Source organism: Phalacrocorax carbo, chromosome 23, assembly GCF_963921805.1.
Source record: "Phalacrocorax carbo chromosome 23, bPhaCar2.1, whole genome shotgun sequence".
NCBI classification, from domain to species: Eukaryota; Metazoa; Chordata; class Aves; order Suliformes; family Phalacrocoracidae; genus Phalacrocorax; species Phalacrocorax carbo.
Window position 1 is genome coordinate 5,494,195 of NC_087535.1, and position 20,732 is coordinate 5,514,926.

At 49.1% G+C, this 20,732-nt stretch overlaps 1 protein-coding gene across 1 annotated transcript; it reads right to left on the reverse strand.

Annotated features, from left to right (window-relative positions):
• Positions 1-1,139: 1,139 nt before the first annotated feature.
• On the reverse strand, positions 1,140-17,616 carry SLC26A9 (solute carrier family 26 member 9). The gene is made up of 20 exons (XM_009509429.2): positions 17,492-17,616; positions 16,359-16,498; positions 15,917-16,027; positions 15,442-15,617; positions 14,848-15,012; positions 14,118-14,270; positions 13,641-13,723; positions 13,200-13,347; positions 12,361-12,474; positions 11,826-11,903; positions 11,398-11,493; positions 8,979-9,085; positions 8,335-8,404; positions 7,999-8,091; positions 7,427-7,543; positions 6,535-6,852; positions 6,251-6,305; positions 5,734-5,879; positions 4,872-4,949; positions 1,140-4,246 (listed from the first exon to the last, which is right to left on the reverse strand). Exons 1-20 carry the CDS (start codon positions 17,614-17,616, stop codon positions 4,199-4,201), a joined length of 2,421 nt encoding a protein of 806 aa, XP_009507724.1. The 3' UTR covers positions 1,140-4,198.
• Between the last annotated feature and the right edge of the window lie 3,116 nt (positions 17,617-20,732).

Sequence of the window (20,732 nt, forward strand, 5' to 3'; positions counted from 1 at the left end):
CCTGAAATCATAGAATCACAGAATGGTTTGAGTTAGAAGGGACCTTTAGAGACCATCAAGTCTAACCCCCTGCAGTGAGCAGGGACATCCTCAACTAGATCAGGTCACTCAGAGCCCCATCCAGCCTGGCCTTGAATGTCTCTAGGGATGGGGCCTCCACAACATCTGGGCAACTTGTTCCAGGGTTTCACCACCCTCATAGTAAAAAATTTCTTCCTTAGATCCAGTCTAAATCTCCCCTCCTTTAGTTTAAAACCATCACCCCTTGTCCTGTCACAGCAGGCCTTGCTGAAGAGGTCACCCCCACCCTTCCCACAGCCCCCCTTTAAGAGCTGGGAGGCCACAATAAGGTCTCCCCACAGCCTTCTCTTCTCCAGGCTGAACCACCCCAGCTCTCCCAGCCCGGCCTCGCAGCAGAGGGGCTCCAGCCCCCGGAGCATTTCTGTGCCCCCTCTGGCCCCGCTCCAGCAGCCCCGTGTCTGTCCCGCGCTGAGGAGCCCCGAGCTGGAGGCGGCGCTGCAGGGGGGTCTCACAGAGCGGGGCAGAGGGGCAGGACCCCCTCCCTCACCCTGCTGGCCACAAATCATGTATTTCTTGTCTCAAGGGGACGTTTAGGAGCTGTGGCGAACGGTGTCTGGTACCCATATCAGCAAGCAATAATGGGGGTGTCCCTTTACCCTGGCTTGGGCCGTGCCTGGAGCCCGCTGGGAGGCTGAGAGCACTGGTGCTCAGGATGCTGCTCCCATAATGACGGGGTCCTTGGGGGGGGAAAGGGGTGCCCGTGGAGAATAACCACCCCCAGGTTCAGTGAGGTGGTGAGAGCCACAAGTTGGGCAGAAGGATGCTGGTGAGGACCAGGCTGAGGGACGGACCCAAGTTTGGCACAGTGGCGTCCCTGGGCTGTGCCAGCCCCGATCCTGACAGGATTTAAATCCACATGGTTTTCAAAACACATTACTTCTTGCCTGGTTTCACAAGGGAGCACAATGGAAAACTTGTTGTTCCCTTCCTTACAGCTGTCTCATACTGAATTTGAAGATTTATCCTATCTTCCTGTGGCGTGAACTGTCCTGAGATGCTTAATACCAGGTGGGAGCTGCCATAGAAAGCCTGCTTTTGAATCAGCAGAAGAAGCAAGCGATTGTTCACACATTCTTTATTATCAAAAAAGAACGAAACCAATATTAAATTAAATAAATTACAAACATTTCTGAGCTGGTTATACATCATGCATTTATCAAGTAAGGCTTCAGAGTCATTACACATCAACATCACTGTTACTGTAAGAGCAATAAAGGGACACTGGAGACCAAAATTTTCCTACCCCAGTGTGAATTTGAGCTTCCCTAATTCTCTTGCCCGGGAACTTTGAGATTAAGACTTTGAACTGGCCACATTGTGACTCCAGCAATGCCATTTGCCCACTGACGTTACATTTATTGCCAGAATTGGCCCATGGCTACAGAAATGAGGTATCCTTCTTCCTAGGTCATCAGAATCGCAGAGCACATAGTCAGTGCAGCTACTTTCAAGCTGGCTCTCTTGACATCCCATCCATTATGCTTGTAGGAACTTCAAGAAATACAATCTATTTTCTACACATGGTCTGTTGCTCTGAGGCTTCCTGCGTTTGGCCTGTCAGGCCCCGAGACTGTGCAATCAGCCTCCTGTAATTAACCTTGAATGAAGAACTGGAAACTGGAATTTTCCTCATTTAATGTGATGCTACCTCAGAGATACAGAAATATTGATTAGCCACTGTAGTTTCTTGTTCCATTGCACTGATTTCTTTGTTGCTTTTATCAAACGAGCAAGTGAAAGGAGCACTCAGGCAGTAACAAAAGACCATGAGTAATCACCCTCAAAGATAATTTAAGGGAAAGAATCTCTTGATTTTACCTTATAGAACAAGCTATACATGGTTCTGGAAAAATCTCTGCTGTCTAAGATTAAAATAGATAATAACCAGTAGTTAGTGTTTTTTTTCTTTTGGAAACTAACCTCCTTTGGTTTTATTACTCTCTCCTGCACCACATAATCAGAAACTGAGGTAGAGAAATGGTGACTTAGCTGTTAATGAGGTGTTACATAAAACCAAACTGGCAGGATCCTGATGTTGTTTCCTTTAATGGTTGTCTTGCTTCAGGAATCTCTATTTTCCTTAAAAATGGGACATCTGGGAGCTGTAGGAAAGCCTTCTAGCAATCTGCTAGTGAATCAGCTCAACAATGTTAATGTACTTCAAAACTCTACATAAAGCTTGCTAATATTTTTAATATTTTAGAGTAATAAAATAGAAACAACCTTTAAAAATATAATTTAATTTAATTATTAAGGCCACTCTTTATTTTTTGCGTTCATGGAAAGATGACACACTGTCCAAGTTTTACTTCCATTACCGTTCACTTTGTCTTGTTGGTGCTTGCATTTTATCCTAGTGCTGGAAATACCTTGTCAGAAGATTTGAAATTCCAGCAAAAGAAATTGTTTTCATTGCAGTTGAAGACATACCAGTACATGTCTTTATCTTATTTTTTTAATGACCTTATTTTCATAAAAGCCATATTTGAGGTTGAAATGCACAAAAGAAGGGTCCCTTTAACCCTCGGCTTATACTTAGATTTTTCAGGCTTTATATTGTCATCTTGTCATTACTGTCACAACATCAGCACCGGGTAAGAAGGGAAGGCATCAAAGAGGGAAACTAAAATAGCAGTTGTTATTAGCATCACTCAAATATAAAAGAATGCCAGATTTTAAGAAATGATTAAGATCTCAGCTGTCTGTCTCTGGGTTAGTGAGGCAGGCTTGTTTGCCTGAGAGGTAGATGGTCCTGGTAGCATCAGTCTGTGGTGAATTTTAATGAAAATCATCAAACATGCAGTAGAGGATTGTTATGGAAATATCGCGTCCCATACAAAAGTTGTCTCTTGCTGTGCAGGTGACCATTTGAGAGCTTGTCACCACAAGCCCCGCATAGCACAGGGTGTCTCTTGGGCTGTTCCCTGTTTGCAGGCATAAAATACACTCAAATTTCAGTTTTACTGGTCTGGATCTATGGCATTATGAAAAATGTGCAGAAGGGGCTTCCTTCCCTGTCCCTGAATTTGTTACTTCTGACCAAAATTATTTGGGAAAAATTCCCCAAAACACTCATCCACGTTTGGGACTATATCTTGTATTTGGTCCAGTCAGCAAGGAGTTGGGAAGAGTCAGAACGCCCTTGGGATAACGCTTTCATGCCATTCACAGTCTAAGACCCTTATCTGAAGCACCGTTCGGTCAGTAGAAAGATTTCTAAAAAACTTCAGAGGGGTTTTGAACTTGACCCTGGGTCTTTTGAACACGTACTCGACCTACCAGGCAGGCAGGACAATATGTGCATATAACACACAGCAACAAGGAATTCTTATTTCTGATTACAAACTAGTCCTATTAGTAAGTAAAAAAAACAAAGGTAATCCAGAAAGTAGCCCTGCTGAGACAAAGTACCAAGGTCCTCAGGGTATCAGATATACAGCTCTGGATTGAGGCAGTGGTTTCTGGGACGTTGGGTCACAGAGAGAGCAGCGCCGGGGGTCACAGGAAAGGCAGAGGTGGTGCTACACAGACACGCAGGGAAATTCAGGGGTTTGCACTTACTGTGCGGACACCCCGAGGGTCAGTGCACGCTTTAGAACAACCTTACAAAGCTGCGCCGCCGCACCTTGCAAGAGTTGTTTTTGTTCATGGATCAAAGCAGTGAAAGGCTCGTAAGATTTGCTTGTATTTCACTTCATCAGGAAAAGAGAAAGGCGGCAAAAGAAAGAAGGGGGATGCCCAAATTACATAATGCCTATGTGGGCAGAGGAGTGTGGTTGTGTGAGACAAAGGAGAGGACTTGGCAATAATGACTAATCGTCCCATGTGTTAAGGCACCTGCCTTCAAATGAACTCACTTCTCTTCTGTAATTAATGAGATGGTATTTCCTGAGTTCCTGCTTCCACAGATTTCTGTTGCCTGCTCCAGAGTCCCTTGCTCTGAATACCAGAAGCAGAGCAGGCAGGAGGGGAGGAATTTATCAGTTCAAGAGGAGCGATGACCTCTTTGCAAACTTATTGTATCCCCAGGTAGAAGTGCAGCTCTTCACGAAGGGATGGGAGACAGAGGTCTGATCAGGAGGGTTTGCCCGCACGCTGACACTCCCTGTGGGTTCACTCACAGAGCTGTCTGGGTATCTGAGTGGAACATGCTTCCAAACATCTCCTAAAGGGCACACAAGGCACGCTGGGTTAGGGCTGATGCCATGGCACAAACCCAGCAATGCAGCTCAGCAGTCGTTCAGTCACACAGAGAAAGGCAGCCAGAAACTCCAACCCTTCCCAGCCCTCCTCCACAAGGGAAAGCTGGTGGTGGGGAGGTTGCTCTGCTTCCAGCTGTGCATGGAGAGCTTGGGGAAGGTCAGCGGTGGAAGCTGTCACCTCCCAGGGGCCTGGGTTCAGTGAGTACAGATCACTTCAGCATTAACAAACTCTATGCGGAAAAACTTGACCAGTGACCCTTCTTTTGGGCCTGAGCCTCGTGCTCCAAGCTCTCCCCAGTGGGCAGAGACCACAGGTCTGACAGTGAACCTGCGCTATGTGGCCCAGAATGGATTCAAGGATTCCCCTGGGGCGTAACCTAGCTTCTCCTTCATCCAGATGCCTGCCGGAGCTCCTCATGACAGGGATTTAAAATTATTTTTGCAACTAACTTTTCAAAACGTTACTGTTGCTAGCAGTTTGCCTGGCAATGGCACAGGGAACTTCCCATCTAATCAATCCCAACCATGACTTCCGATTTCCACCTTATGTCCGTAGCTGAAGAAGAGACCCCTGGCACTAGAACTAACCTCCTCCAAATTCTTGAACTCCGCACTGCTTTCATCCACAGACTCGTCATAGATGTAGAGCTCTGTCTGGTTCGGCTCCTGTGCAGGAAAGAATCAAAACCACAAGTTAGCAGAGTGCAGGGTTGAAAGGAATGAAAAAAATGACTAACCCAGGCTTAAAACATCACATGTCCTCGAAGGGAAATGCCCAGGGAGAAGGGGCACAGAAGGAATCATGTTTCAATTGTTTATCTCCTCTGACTGATCTGGCATTTACATATCTCTCTGCTGAGATACAAGCTACCTTAACCTAGCCTCATGAGATAACTGGCTAATACTGCCCTGGTCCCAGCTCCAATTATCATGCAATAAACCAACTCATATTTGGGGAAATAGCCTGTCTGAACCTGTGTTGTCAGCATGTGCCACATTCCTGCCTCGGCCTTTTCTCCTCCCTGCAAGGGAAGCATTCATGGATGCTGGGGCTATTCAAGGACAGGGGCATGTGTTTTGCCTTCATTTTCAAAGGCCAAATTCTGCATGTTCCAGCCAACACCAAACTCAGGGCATGGTGCTGAAACAGCTCTTTTGGCTTCTCCAGCGTTCATCTGGGACAGCGTTCATCTCCCAGCTAGTGGTTTGCAGAAGACATTTACACTTCTGAATTCCCATGGAAATCAATTCAGTTAGTAGGTACTTGGCGCATACATGAAAATTAGGAGATTAAATATTTTGTTGGATGTAGACCTTTACCACTTGAGATAAATGAGAAACTTTATTAGCTGCAGTATTGAGTAGTAATATTTCCTTTGTGCTGACACAGCAGGTGTAGACCTAATAGTACAGTACCGTGAGCTGGAGAAAGGCTGGGCAGCAAATTTACCTCTTCTAAGATGGGCGGGTGGACAACTTCTTTGATATTTGCCAGTGCAAACAAAACAGCGTCATGGATCGTCAAGAAGATGTGACTTCGGTCCAGGCCTCCTTCCTCAAAGACTCCACCTGTACTAATGTCATTGTACACCTGGGCTGAAGAGAGGAAGAGCACATGAACAAGAAGGAAACCAAAGAAGGAAGTCTTTGAAAATGGGCATGGCTGACGGTGGTCCTCTGAGCTAAAGCAAGGCTGGGATGCACAGGGAAGAAGCAGGTTTGCTGCAGAAATGAGAGTGTAGGGATCTCTTTTTCTATATGCTAAACGTGGAGATGTTCCACTCATATCGCTTCCCAAATGAAAGGGCCTATTTCACACACATAGAACAGTGTTTCTCTTTCCTTTCTTCTGTTCTCTTCTTTCATCTGTTCTGGTTTGGATACAGAACAGAAAAAGATCTCCTGACTGTCAGGAGCACATAAACAGGGGAAGATCACATGGAAATGTGTTCTTCATGGATTCTTACCGTGCACGTTTGCCAGGAACACTTTAATCCCAATCTTCTGATAACTGGAACACAACTAGAAGGGATGAGAGGGGAGAGAAAGGATTAATAACACTGCTGCTTCAGTTTTGTGTTTAGACATAAAGTCTTTTATCCAGGGTTTTACATGTGTGTTGAGGATGCTGAAGGAGAAACCCACACAAACCTTCTGTTGAGGAGGGTAATCATCTTTATCTGAGCTGCCAAGAGGGTAGAAGGTACCTGGGTGATATGTTGCTTGGCTACATTTGTAGTGCAAAACTAACCTTGCCCAGTGCTTTTGTGCCCATGAGGTCAACAAAACACACTCCGCTCATGTCCAGGATGATGGTGTGAAAGCTGATATAGGGCGGTGCTGTCATCACAGGGTCAACATCTGCTGTAGGCATGACACTGAATGTGCTTCCTTGCAGAGTGGTGGTGCTGCCCAGCTCACTGGAGCTGTGCACTTGCCCAGCACCGTTGGCAGGTGGACGGAACGTGACGTAGGAGATGCTGGCACCATTAGCAGTCGTCTGGTTGTTATTGGTATCTGTTGGAGAGGTGCTTTCAAAGTCTTTCTGGAGCTCTTGCAAAGACAAGGTCTACAGCAAAGCAGAAATGCACTGTCAGGGCAGGGCACAGCTACCAGCACAAGCTGAGATCCTGACATGTGAATGCAGTTAAAGTATTCAGTGACATGAATTGTTTTAATCTGAACTGACTCCGGCCTGGTGCTAGACTGAATGTCCCTCGGGGTTGGAGGGACATTAGATTAATTTTACATGATTCCTGTTCATGTGCTTCAAGAGTGCTCAGCAATCCAAACCAAATGAAGCTGGGATGATGGGGAAATGTCCTTCAAAAGGGCACTTTTGAACTGAAGTGCTGACGTAGACGCATCCTTAGAGAAAGAGGGCAAGCCCAGTTTCTAGCGAATTGTTCACCGTGTTTCCATTCTAGCCACCTCTACGGCTCTTTTGCTCCCAGCCATTTCCAGTTTACCTGTATCTTAAGGGTTTGGCTATTGAAAGGAATGGGGATGTGGGTGGGAAGGAAAGGATGCAAGAGGTGGTAAATGTGGCTGGGAAGACAGTGCAGAAAATCCTATGTTAAGAGGAGCTGTTTGATGGGGACTTGGGGTCTTATTCATCAGCACAGGAACCCAAACTGAGTTACCTTGTTCTGCCTCAGTAAGAATTTCGGTAGCTTTGTTGGTGGTTGTGCTGCCCCCTTCTCCTGCCGCTTCACATATTTCTTCCTGGCTAAGTACACTTTACCAGGATCCACCCCAGTCTGTGGAAAAGAGAGTTTTCTTTGAAAAAGTCTGTTCAGCCCCATAATCAGGAGCTGCTATTTCTTTCCTGCTATTCCCCAGCCTGTGGCACGTGGCACAGTAGGACAGCACCAGCTGTACATCGGAGTGAGGTGATCCTGGTGGCAACCAAACAGCAACATCTTCAGTAATACAAGGTACCTTCACGTGCAGGGAGGAGAGACTCGCGGTAGCAGGGTGACTCTGCTTTGGCAGAGCTTGGAGGACGATACCTGCCAGGATTCAGACATAACCTCTAAAATGAGGTCTACAAACAGTCCTGAAGATCAGGGAGAAAAGGATGGAAGAGTAGAGGATGGATGTGACCATCTTTCATGATTAGCCTAGGCTTATTTGCCTCCATGTAGCAATACAGGAGAGAGCAAGGGCCATTTGGGTTTGGCTGCAAGCAGAAATTCATTAGGGCATTGCTCACCTTGGCTATAATCTTCTCGCGGAATATCTCTGAGTTGGCAAAATATAGTGGTGAGCAGTAGGTCACAATTTTAATCCCATTAAGTTCATGTACCTGCAACAGAGACAAGAGCTCAAACCAGGCCTGACAGAGTGTGGGGGGGGGTGCAGGGTGGCTGGGAGTTTGGGCAGCAGATAACTGGGAAGGTCAAAATGAACATCAGCAATCCTGCTACCCCTGAAACAAGCACCAAACAACCTCGCTGAGACAGAAACATGGACTTGAGTTTCCTGATCACATTGGGTACCCGTGGCAAAGAACAGCATTTTCTCTGAGGATGCTTTAGCTTCTGCTTACCTTGTTGTAGGCTTTAGGGTTCTTGTAGATGTCAGTGGAAGTTACTTGGCCCAGGGCAGAGCCGTTACGGCTAGGAGAAAAGAGGTGATCAGAATTAATGTATACATTGCAGGGGAAGAAAACTGCTTTGCTTCACATTCCATACCAGGATTTGAAAATTTGCTTTATGAAAATACTTAGATTTCATCCCTGCAGGGTCTACAGGGCAAAAAAAGTGTCAGCAGTTGAGATCCCAGACTGGGAAATATTAATAAAGGGCTTTGATGGATTAAAAACAGTGTGAAAACTTCACGCCAGTCACTGCACATATATGGGGCTCTTTCTTTTTATGAACACGATTTTCTGCTGGGAACTATGCAGGTAGCTTTTTGTGCTGCAGTAAATACTTTCAGACTTCCCCTTGCCTTGGGATGTGCACATCACTAACCGTGCGCAGGAGTGGGAATGCAGGCAGTAAATTAGCGCCTGCCATTCCTGTTTGCACATTCCAGGGGCTGGGGAGGACACCTGCACTCCCCCAGGCTCCTGCCGCACGTTCCTTCAAACCACGGGCCAGAGGTCGGTTATAAAAATAATCTGTCATTTATTCTGCGACTGGGAGATTCTCCTTCTCTTTTGGTTTTTGGAGCTACACCGGTACTTACAACTGGGTATGGAAAACCACGACCAGCACGGAAAATCCCACACCCACAGCGACTCCGTAGGGAAGGCTCAGGAAGAAAGCGGACAGGAAGCTCACCAGCCAGACCAACTGCAGAAAGAGAAGAGCATGGCAGGTCATTTTACTCTACCACTGGCTGGAGCACAGTGATGGATGGCAAATGGCTCTGTGCTGATATTCTGGACCCAAAGAACTACACGGCTGAGGATCAAAAGACCAAGGCCTGAATTCTGCAGCTATTCTAATTATACAGTTTATTGCATGCTTTTATGTGAAACATCATTGCTGGGAAGCTTGCCAGAAGCCCCAGTTTTTCAGCCATAAAAGCAGCCAGCGTGTTTCTTCACAGCTGCGTGAACACCCGCACCACTCATTCAGTTCAAAAAGCATCAGCCTATCTAGTCAAGAAAAGGCTCCCTCAGATCAGACCATCTGCTGCTCAGCAACTGTTCCCAGCCCCAAGAAAGCTCCTGCTGTCAGTCAGAGCATTTCAGAAGGAATGAGCATCTCTCTGAAAACCGTCTGAGCGCCTACTATTAATGACCTGAACACGGAGCCGATTTGATGACAAAGTGTGACAGAACATACCAAAACCTGCTCCACCTCTCAGCTCAGAGCTATCATTTATCATTTTTATATATTAGCACTTGAGCATCTCCCTCCATATGAAATTAGTCCTGCCTAAGCATATAAACGTGGCCTCTGAGAATCATTATCAGGTTATTATAATCCCATTCTCAAGACTGATAAAACCTAACTTTGACCTTGGACAAATCAGGGTAACTGATGACTTCAGCATCTTAATTTTTATGCGTGGTGCGTACAAATGGCAAGTAAGGGCTTCCCTCCACCCAGCGTTCACACTGGGCTGTACCTGTGGAGTGATCCCTGCAGCTAGCCCTGAAACACAGCCAGACTTGAGGTGATGAACACCAATGGTCTGACATCACCCAGAAGTGGTGTTCCCCATTTTGGGACAGGGCACTGAATCTAGTTCAAATTCCAGGGGGATTAAGGTCAGGGGAATGCAGTTCACTCCATTGGCATCTGCCTGGTCCCCACGCTCCCTGCACCCGCAGGCTGCCCGTGGTTGCTGGTAGCAAGGGCTTTGTCGCAGCAGCTCAGTGAAAACACAGCCCAGCCAGGCAGTGGGTCTGGCTGTGCCATGGTGGACAGATGATTCACACGGGCCAGCCCAGAGCTTTCTGACAGCCATACACCTCCTCTGTGGTGACCGCGGCTGGCAGAGACACGCCGGCAAGGCGCTGCCCAGGCAGCACCATGCATCTCCAGTCAGTCCACCGTCTGCTCAGGTTGTCTGCCCAGATATTGAGCTGGGGGCTGCAGAGCCCGCAGGGCTGGTCTGTGCTCCCTTCTGCGAGCTCTGATAATGGGTGGTAGTTTCACCTGCCCTCACGTGAACCGCCAGAGCCAACCCAGACCTTCCATCGTACCCACCAGGCACCAGCAGAACCCATGCAGAGATGTGCTTAAATTGCCATAAATGGTTCCCAACAGAGAATTGCATCTTCCCAGCATCGACTTTCCCTGTCTGACGGTTCTTGCCTGCATAACTGTGTCAGCTCAGACCTCACGCATCCGTGGTCTGGTCAGTCTGCCAGGCTCAATCCTAAGCATGGACCAAATATTTTGTAGCTCATGCCCTGTGCTAGAGTTTGCCTTCACATCATGGTCACACCCCTGAGAAATCTCTGCCTGGCCTGCTAACCCATCTCTTCTGCAGTATCTGTTTGAACAGGATTTTGGGAAAGCTTTTGATGACTCAGGTCAGCCCCTTTGGACTCCTGATTTCTCCGATAAGGGACCTGACAGGATATTGGCTCGGTGTCCACACACACACCACTCAGCCGTGGGAGTCCTGTTCAAACACTGTCTTTTTATGTCAGACATTTCCAAATTCCGTTCTCACTCCCCTGCACCCCCTGCCTGGGTTTATACATCAACCAGTGCCTGGAGTCCTTATCGCTGTGAAGGGTTCTCCTCACCCTGGAGGGCTATTGTGTGAGTTTTTAAGTCATGACTCCTAGATATTGAGCAGGGCCGGTTTGGCTAGTTCTGGGCAAACAGGCTCCCGCAGTTGATTGGCATTTAAACAGAGCAGGTAATAGTTCAGGCCTCCCTGATATGTGCTCTAAGCATGAGAGTGCTCAGCTGGGCAGGACAGGCTCCGCTGCTGCTCAGGTCCTCGTTGGCAAGGGGTTGGAAGCATGACCGCACCGAGAGAGCGAAACCCACCTTCTGCAGGGGACCCATACCGCCCTCCTACCCCCAAAAGCCTGCCGGGGAGCTAGCCTGCTTGCCCTGCCTCTGCCTCGCGGAGCCGTGGGCTGAGCTGCCAGCGTAGGCAGGTGGATGCCTCCCACCCATCCCCAGGCACTCACGCAGTCCAGCTTGCTCTTCTTCCACAGGTAGAAGGGATCGGCCAGCTGCTTGAGGGAGTTTTTCAGGTTCACTGCGATGAGGGCTCCCAGGACAGACTGCGGAGGAGAGGGGATCGTATCAGCTAGGATGTGGATGCGCAGTGTGGATGTACCACGTTTTGCAGCAGATGCTTTCTCCAGTGTGACCCAGTTACCAAAAGGGAATGGGCAAGGGTTGAAGGTCATAAAGGTCTCACTTGGATCCGAGCATAATAATTTAGGCTATTCTTGCTTCCAGAGACTCAGTGCAGGCAGGACCCCAGGCCAGGAACAAACCGTGCTGTGCAGCGGTTTGCATCAGGGCGTTTCGGAGCAAGACTGTGCCTTCGCTTGCCTGCATGGAGTACGTGACGCAACGCCCGCGCTGTTTGCACAGATGTTTGTGTTACCTTTGGAAGAGGTTCAAGGTAGATCCCCAGAGCCAGCATGGTCACCATAACCACCAAGGCCACAAAGAAACTTGCCACCTGCAAAAAAGAAAGAAATCACTTCAGCAAACATCAGGGTCTTCCTAAACCCCCTCTGGGTCTTTTCTTTCCTACTGCTTCAGCCAGTGGCACAACTGGTCACTGCAATATTTTATGTGAGCAGAAAAACGCCTCTGAGATATAGGCTAGGATTTTGCAGATCTCACAGATAAGCCCAAACTTCCCTCATGTGGTAGCTCTGCTCAACTGCGGAGCCAGACTGGGAGTGCAGATTTACAGCCCTACATCCATGACCAATCCAAAGAACCACCCAAGGAACAAGATGGGGCTGAGGAGGGCAGAAATTCCACTTTAACAGCAGCAACGTGGAGCGCTCGTATGTGGAGCTTCTTCAGACCTGCAGCGGTGATATCAGGCTGGCAGCATGCAGCAGCTGCAGGGGTCTGTGGTCAAGCAGCATCACATAGGGAAGAGAGGAGGAGGAGAATGTACTAACTTGTGATTTCCCTCCTGCCCCATCGACAGCGAGAGTGACGGAGAGAGCACAGCAGATCACGTGGATTTTGAAGAAGGATCCAAAGAAGTTGCTGCAGCCCAGGGCCAGCATTTCCTGTGGAGATGGGGGAATGTGGTTGTCAGAAAGGACAGCTGCCCATCCTGCCCTGCCAACGGGTGTGAGCTGCCAGGTGGGAGAGCAGGTGCCTGACTCTGGGGTTTGTGTAGCCAGGGAAGGGACCTGGGTTCCCTGCAGTGTGTCCCAGACCTTTTCCTTCCAGTAAGAGCTGGGATGGGCTCTGGTATAGGAGGGAAACCTGGAAGCACAGTTCCACATAAACACATTGTCATCTGTTGACACACGAAGGGCAGGGCTTCACACGGTATGTGTGGCTGTTATCGAAAGCTGCCACTGTGCCAGTGATGACAGAAGGGGATTGTTTAATGTCCTGCCTCTCACAGTATCTAGGTGACACACCAGGAGTCCAGGTCTTTCTCTGCTTAGTGAGAAATACATGTGCCTCGTGCTCCAACAACCTGCAGTAATGCTGTCTGTGCCAGGGCTGAAACCTCAGGTCTGGAGGGAAAGCAAAGCAGAGAGCTCAGCCTAAGGGTTTCTTCCCTTTTGCAGGCTCTCTCCGGTCCATGGGAGATGGCTCTGCCATGTCCTTTCGACCTCCACATGGCAAGCTGCCACGTGAGCCTACATGCATGGGAGCAGCACGTCCGTTTAAAGCAGAGCACGTTTGAAAGCTTCCCATTCATGCAGTGAGGTTTTCCTTTCACGCCTGAGAGCGAGGGGAACAGTCCTTGACTGCGTCCCTCCAGACCGAGCGTTACCTGGTTGGGATCCACGTCGTAGCCATGCTTGGTTGCCAGCGTTCTCCCCATGGCTAAGTTGATCACGTAGCTCACGATGGCGAGCGAGAAAGCTGTCCCGATCATGTCTTTCCACTTGTTCACCAGGGGCAGGGTTGGCTCTGGGAACCTGTGCTCAGAGTGGAGATGAGAAGCAGTTGTGACACTAGTGTCCAGAGGCCGGTGAAGTGGGTGAGGAGCTTGTGTGTGCAGGAATGACATAATCCATGTCTACGCTGTGGACAGCGTGAGTGGATGGTGGCAGTTGTGTAACAGGGTGCAGCAGTGCTGCCTGACAGTCCTGGAAGGGGACCATCACACAGCAGGGAAGAGTGAGGTGTTTTCCAGGCTGCAGGAGGAGGTGGAGGAGGTGGAGGAAAGAAAATAATCTGGAAGTTGAGTCAGACCTTCACATGCACTTACCCCATGCTGATCTTCCCAACTATTGGCATGTGGTACTTCTCGGGCATGTTAAAGCTGCCAGAGATGGCTGTTGCAACTATTACCTGAAAGTACAGAGAATAAAAGAGCAGTAAGCAGAAAGGGCATGAGCTCTCTCAGAAGCACTACGCTTGCTGTGCTCCTGGGCTGACAGTAGAAAATTAGCACCAAATTTGGGCAAGGAAAGGAGAAAACCTCCCCAGAATGAGTTATATCCCTCATCCTCAGCACCACCAGGATGCACGTACAGTCCTATAGGGACAAGCTGGGCATGAGAGGTATCCTCCAAGAGGATGGTCCAATTTCTGACCCCAGGCCATATGGGGGTCATGTCATATTCACTGTGTAGATGCTTTACATGATGGGCCCTCGGTGAGCAGAAGTGGGTGTCCCAGGGCTGTAATGTGAGGGAGGGACTGTCTCCTGAAGGGTCCAGGGCACAGCTCATGTATCACTTACAATGATGATCTCCATGGGGATGGGCATCCGGATCTTTTTCATGTACTTTAGGTTGAGCTCCTTGACAATGATCAGGAGCACAGCACTGACCAAGGCATAGACGAGGGAGGCCACGTTGGTTTGGGGCAGACCTTTACAAATATCAATGAATGTCTAAAGGGGAGAGAAGAGGAGAAGGTGTCATGGGCAACCAGAGACTTGGGACAATGTGGACAGCACACTGGAGAACACTCGCTACCATGATCGACTGCAAACACCCTGAGACGAGGGTGAGAGAAGTGGAAACCCTGCTGCTGAGAGATCAGCAACCAGCCCTGGGCTGTGCTGTCTGGTTCAATGCAGTTCTAGCTGCCATCAGTGGAGGATGCACCCATGGAAGACGCAGGACAGCCCACAAATGGGTAAACCTGCTCATAGGAAAAGTTTCTGTTGCTAACAATGGTGCAAGACACCTGCTGCAAAGCAACACAGTTCATATTCTCCCCAGATCCCATTACTTCTAATTGAAAGCTACAGACAAGGGCTCAGATAATACTGTATAGTAAATATAATCGCAGCAGTGTAGGTGTGCTGGGCTGGGTGTGGTGCAGACAGCTGTGTTCCCCTCCCTCCACCCTTTCCTTGTCTCCGAGCCCCCCTTTCCCTGGCATGGGTGGCAGTGACCCCTGCCATGTGTTGGTCACGGGGGGAGGAGGTGCAGGGAAGGCCCCTGTTCAGGGTACCCACTTACATAGACGATAGCTAAGGGCCCGGTGTAGGATGGGATTGTCAAGCCGAAGACGTACTTGAGCACGGAGATGAGGATCTGCAACCCTGCTGCTGTCATGAAGCCCCTGATGAAGGACTCTGAGAGGTAGATAGCAACAAAGCCAAACTGCACGAATCCCAGGCACAGCTAGGGTAGGACAGACAAGGTGTTATTAGAACCATGCCAGCCTGAAAGGGCGAGGTGCAGAGCCTGAGCGTGCCCGTGCTGGGCGGGCTGCTCTGCTGGGAGAGCGGGCACATCCCTCCCGTGCAGCCACGACACAGGCAGGGCTGGGGAGAGGAGAGCTGCAGCGTGCTGCAGTGTCATCACTGGCTGCGATCCTGCCCCAGGGGCTGCCCTCACCTGTGGCTAGTCCATTCGGAGAATTTCACACCAAGGTTGCAGCTGGGGCAGGGTCCCCCCAAAAACTCTATGCTGAGGCATCATCCACTTAGAAGTGGGGCCTCTTCTAGCATCTGCTACCACCATCTCTGCTCCGGCGAGAGAGCTTGGCTGACTCTGTGGGAGTCGGCTCTGGCCAGAGGACACAGCACAGGCAGTGCAGCGAGTCCTTACTTGTATGATGGCTGTCAGGCAGGCTAATGTGGCAGAGATCTCCAGCCTGGCCGCTTCCAGGGCTGTGGTATTCACACTGGTCGTATTGGTAGTTTGGTTGAAGTATAGGAAGTCTGACTCTGGAGCCAGCTCATTGCAGACATTCCCAACAATAATGCTGATGACTGCAAAAGTGCCTACAGTACAACACAGAGATGTCAGTAGTATTCTCTAGAGAGCGTCCTGTCCGGAAGGTGCTTGGACAGGGTAGGCTGTCCAGACCGAGACGTGCAGCCCATCACCGCAGCCAGCCCCAGGGTGGGATGCGGCAGAGGTTCATTGGGGTGAGATCCTGCTGTGCAGCCAGAATCAGGGATCCCGTAAACCCCTGACAAACCAAACATGCCCAAACATCTCTATTCTGGGACACACTGGGTATTCCTCGCCGGCTGGAGTTTAATCGCCTGGTGCAGACAATTGCTCTGCAGACCCTTACCTGGGACCATCTGATGGATACCGCCGAGGAAAAGGTATGTTACCAAGGGGAAAAAGGAGGAGTAGAGCCCGTTGACGGGAGGCAGGTTGGCCAGCAGCGCAAAGGCCATCCCTGGAAAACACAAGGGAAAAGGGCAGGTCACCCAGGTCTGTGCAGCTGACGTCAGCCCCATGCCCTGGTCACGCTCATATCAGCTCCAGGAAGGTTCTGTGGCCAGCACAGACTGCTGCTTTCTGGGCAGGAAAGGCCAAAGTGAGCAGGGAAGGGCTCTGTGGAAAAATGTAGGGACAACCAGGTAGGAGATAGAGCTTGGGTTTATACACGTCAGCAGTAAAGGTAGCTAACACCCACAGATTGGACATAGCTGTCGTCCGCAGATCTTTACTTGAACTGGCAAAGTGTTATCCCCCTCTTGGTGACCCAGAAAGTGATTGTGTCTCACCTTGTGGCACTTGAATCGTCCCCGCACTGAGCCCACCGAGAACATCGGACAAAATGTAGTCCTTAATTTTATACTTGGGAAGCCACACAAGTATTGGGAACAGGCTAAAGAGGGTGAGTTTGACTCGGGAAGTTGAACATCTAGAGGAGACAAAAAAAAATGCAAATAAGTAAAGAGGAAAGGAAGCAAGCGAGGTGGGAAGTGAGCAAGCGAGGAAGGATCTTCCTAGGAATGTCTCAACATTTCCCCCACACCAAATCCTGAGCCCAATATTTGGTGCACAGCCCTTCCCTGCCAGTGCAAGGCTCTTGCAGTCACCTAGCCGGACATGCCGTGAAGGGTTATTGTGGGGATGTTCCTGACTCGGTGGGAGATCCCTAACGTTGCCACAGCTGGAAGGAGAACCTGCACAGAACGAAGGATTTAGCTCCCCAATGTCTTGAGTCTTTGTTTCTAATACCCTTTGGATGGGGGGTAGATGGGCCGTAGGGAGGAAGCGCAGCTAAAAGGTTCATGGGGCTGTTGCACAGAGCTAAAGATGAACTTCTTCAGGTGCTTGGTCAAAAACCCCCAAGTGTGTCTGAAAGAAGATTGCTCTGGGTTGACACATGCAGCATCTCACACCTCTGCCTGCTAACATACGTGTTCTCTCATTCCTGTGTTACTGCCTTCATTTTTCCAAGGAATGGAGATAGATTTCCAAGGCAACAATCAGCAGGACTGATCATCTTTGTTTAAGGAAAGCCAGTATTGTTTTTAATCAGAAAGCTGATAAAAGAAAATCCCAGCTGGAAAGCTTAAAGAAATGATCCACACACTCATACCTACATCACCAATGATACATTTTTCACTATTTAAAAATTTGGAAAACAGAAACCCAGATCCCAGATGCACTTAGCGCAAACTCTTCTAATTATTTGCCTTACAGCTGAGGCAGTAAAAGAGCAACCAGTTTCACTTGCTTCAGCACAATTTGCATTTCTCCTGTGCCTTTCATCCATCAAAGCCCTGAAGATCATGGAGAAGGTTTCCCAGAATGAAAATGGGAACTATATTTCCCCAGGTCCAAATTATATCCCAGTCCCGGACCAAATGTGGTTTAGATTTGCCCCAGCTGTAGCGTTCTATGTTACCTGAAAAGGTTTTTCAATTTTTCCCCAACAGGGTAACTTCTGCTTTTCTTCTCAAACTCTTCGTCGAAGAGGCTGACCGAATATGCAGGACGTTCGATGACATAGCGAGGCCTGGCGTGGTTCATCTCTGGATCATTTAAATTTTTCCCAGAAAAAAGAAAAAGCAAAGCCAAGAATGTGACTGGAGCTGGCCCCACCTGCAGTATAACAGACCGGACACCTCCAGCGTCTGGGAGCCCTCCCCAAACATCTCCACCCTAAATAGTTTCCCCATAGCGCAGAGGCAGGTCCTGGGAGTGGCTTCTCCCAGCACGGAGGGCTGCTGCTCCCCACACAGGGAGATTTTACCGGCTATTTTGAGGTGATGCTAATGAGCGATGCCGTGTGAAGGGGACCCGAGCGCGTCCTGGATTGTCCGGCAGAGGAGCATGGGTGTTAATCTCAGCTCTGCCAGTGACTGCCTTTTTGCCTCAGGCAAGTCACCTGACCTTTCTCACGCCTCAGTTTCACCATCTGCTGGTGGGGTTGGCAAGACTTTGCAATGCCCGGCAGCCCTGACACGGTCTGCAATGGTAGATACTGGCACCGTGACTAAAGGCAATTTTCATCCAAGCTGTTCCTGGTCCTATTTGCATCCAGCAGCCTTCCTATTTCTCACTTGCCACGCAAGGCTGAGGATGAGTCCTTGGTTTATTCTAGGAAGTGATGTGAAGAAAGATAACTGCTGCTAATTCTTTTCAGTGATGAAGATGCCAAAACATCTGGATGGACTAGTCCTGCCCAGTATCTGAGTCTCACCAGAGAAAGATGATGAACTTCAGAGAACCCTTATTTTACTATGACCAGCGATGCTTGGGAAGAGGGGACAATCATTATGAGCTGGAGAGGCTGGGGGTGGAGGGAGGAAGTGGTCAGATATAAAACAAGGATCTTGGTAATTATTTGTGGCATAGCATGTATCTAAGTGGGTCATTGCCCAACACAGGAGTAGAAGAGGGGGTGGAAAAAGCTGATGATTCAGGCAGGAGAACATATCGAGAAAAAACATCCAGGTTGCTTAGAGCTTATGGAGTGATCTGAAGATACCAGATCCTCCCCTCTCCTCTTTGGGCACTGTGAGTACTGCTGGGGTCAGTGCACACCTTGACACCGAGTTCAGTGGAACCAGGGTGAGGAAAATGTCCACCTGTAGGACTAATGCCAGTCCTCGCCGATAAGCAGTTATACTGGAGTGGGGGCTGGAAGGCATGAATACTGCGTAGCAGAGTGGCCAGGCAATCCAGGGCAGGAAGGAAAGTATGATGCAGGCAGCTGGAACTTTTGGGAGAATTTAGGTCACAGAATCATTACGCAAATAGGAGCTAATGGGTTTAGAAAGGGAGGTCATCAACCCCACTACTGCAATGGATGCTTTAGTGATCACAGGGGCAATCAAGTGCAGTTTGCTGTAAAACAGCTCCAGCGATGGCCTGTTTCGGATCCCAGGCTCTGATCTGCACCCGTGCTGACTCGGGAGACACCCCAGCCTATGCCTTTGGAGCCCCAGGTAGGTGAAAGAGAAGACATGCCCCTCTTCCTGCATTACCAGGTGCTTAATCCAGTGCCCTCTGCAGGCATGCACACACTGGCATCCCTGCTGCTCCTTTTCAGCTAGAAATACCCTTTTAAGAGAAATTTCAAGCTTTACCATTTGAAGGATTGATGCAGGCCAAGACTACGCAGTGTCCTAGGCTCTTTCCCAGTCCCTACGCTCATACCAGAAGCCCATCTGATAAATGGCCATTTCCTGGTCTTCCCACGTCACTCTGTGCAAGTCTTGTCCCTGCCTTATAGCCTTGCTCCAGCTCCTGTTGGAGAGCAGGTTCCCAGCGTGCCCAGTCTTTCTCCAGCTCCCAGCCCCACAGCTCTGCTCTAGATTTCCAGTTCTCCCTCGTGAATATTTCGTAGCTCACATCTAGGCCAAATGACAGGCTTCTAAGGGGTGATAAACCCAGCTGAGTTTCTGGTGCAAGAAGTCTCTCTCGGCTTTATTTCTCGGCCCCATCGCTTGCCGAGCAGCGTGCCTGCCATCAGACAGACTGAATCAGCCAATTATATCACAGCTCTTTAATGTGTTTCCCCCGCTGAGCGAAAGTGCTGGCAATCAGGAAAAATAATAAACAAGGTAAGTATAGAGGGAAAAATATCCCCATGATTAAATTCCATCTTAAACAAACAGGCTAATGATGTCAGCGTCTCGGACAGAGTCAAGTTCTTGACTTGGCTTATCACTGGCCTTGCCCTAGATCAAACACCAGGTTAAACCTTTGAGATTTTGGAATTAAAGAGAACGAGCTGTGTGACTGCTCCTTGAACAAAAGGCAAAACCAGCTGTCCTGGTGTTGATGGGATAAGATCACAGCAAGCTGCAGAGCTGGTTTAAATCCTGCAGCTGGGGCAGGACACTGAAGCAACTCAATGCGTGCGGAGAGAAACGAAGAGTGCCGGTAAATTGCTGCGCTGCTGGGACCAGGTTTTTCAAGAGCTCTGTTCCAGTATGGGCATGGATGGAAATAAAGGACAAGGTCTGGGGGAAGAGCTTCAAGTGTGGAGCGCCTGTTTACAAGCTTTTCAGGAAGCCCATTCCTCCAATGAGTTGGCTGGAGTGGATGACGCTGGGAAGTATGAAGTTTGGCCTTGCCGATAGGTCTACAGAGCCTGGGATTTTGGGGAAATTATGACACACTGAGTACATAACTGTGATGTGATACTTGAGTACATAACTGTGATTTGATACTTGGAGCAAGCAACAAATGAAGGCAGAACTGCTTCACTCCAAGAATATGATGTGGGTGAAAGATATTGTCCCAGCAGGACATCACTTCATACCCATCACTTCATACCTGGCCGATCCCTGCCCTACCAGTGGCAAACCAGCCTGTGCATGCCAAGTACAGACCTTTTTCCCAATGTTCATCTCGCAAATGCATTTACTAAGCTCTTATCTTCTGTCCCTGTGCTGGTGATAGCTGTGTTTGGGAAGAGGAAAGTCACATTGAGGTTCCTGGCTAGTGTTCATAGGAGCCATTGGCATAAAGCCATTTTCCTCTGCCTGCATAGGCACAGAAAAGGGACTCCAGTCCAAGAACTGTGAGTCAAAATTTAGTGGGAAAGCAATCTGATCACTGCCTTATGTGTGATATAAGGGCCCAGATTAATTCCAGTGCAAGAGCTGGACATTCAGGGTATGCCTCTGCTACAT

Coding starts and splice junctions, on each gene's coding strand:
- SLC26A9 (XM_009509429.2), bottom strand. CDS start 17,616: ATGAACCACGCCAGGCCTCGCTATGTCATCGAACGTCCTGCATATTCG. Junction 15,618..15,916: donor TATCCATCAGATGGTCCCAG/GTAAGGGTCTGC, acceptor GTTGTACTGTAG/GCACTTTTGCAGTCATCAGC. Junction 12,475..13,199: donor ACGACGTGGATCCCAACCAG/GTAACGCTCGGT, acceptor CCATCTCCACAG/GAAATGCTGGCCCTGGGCTG.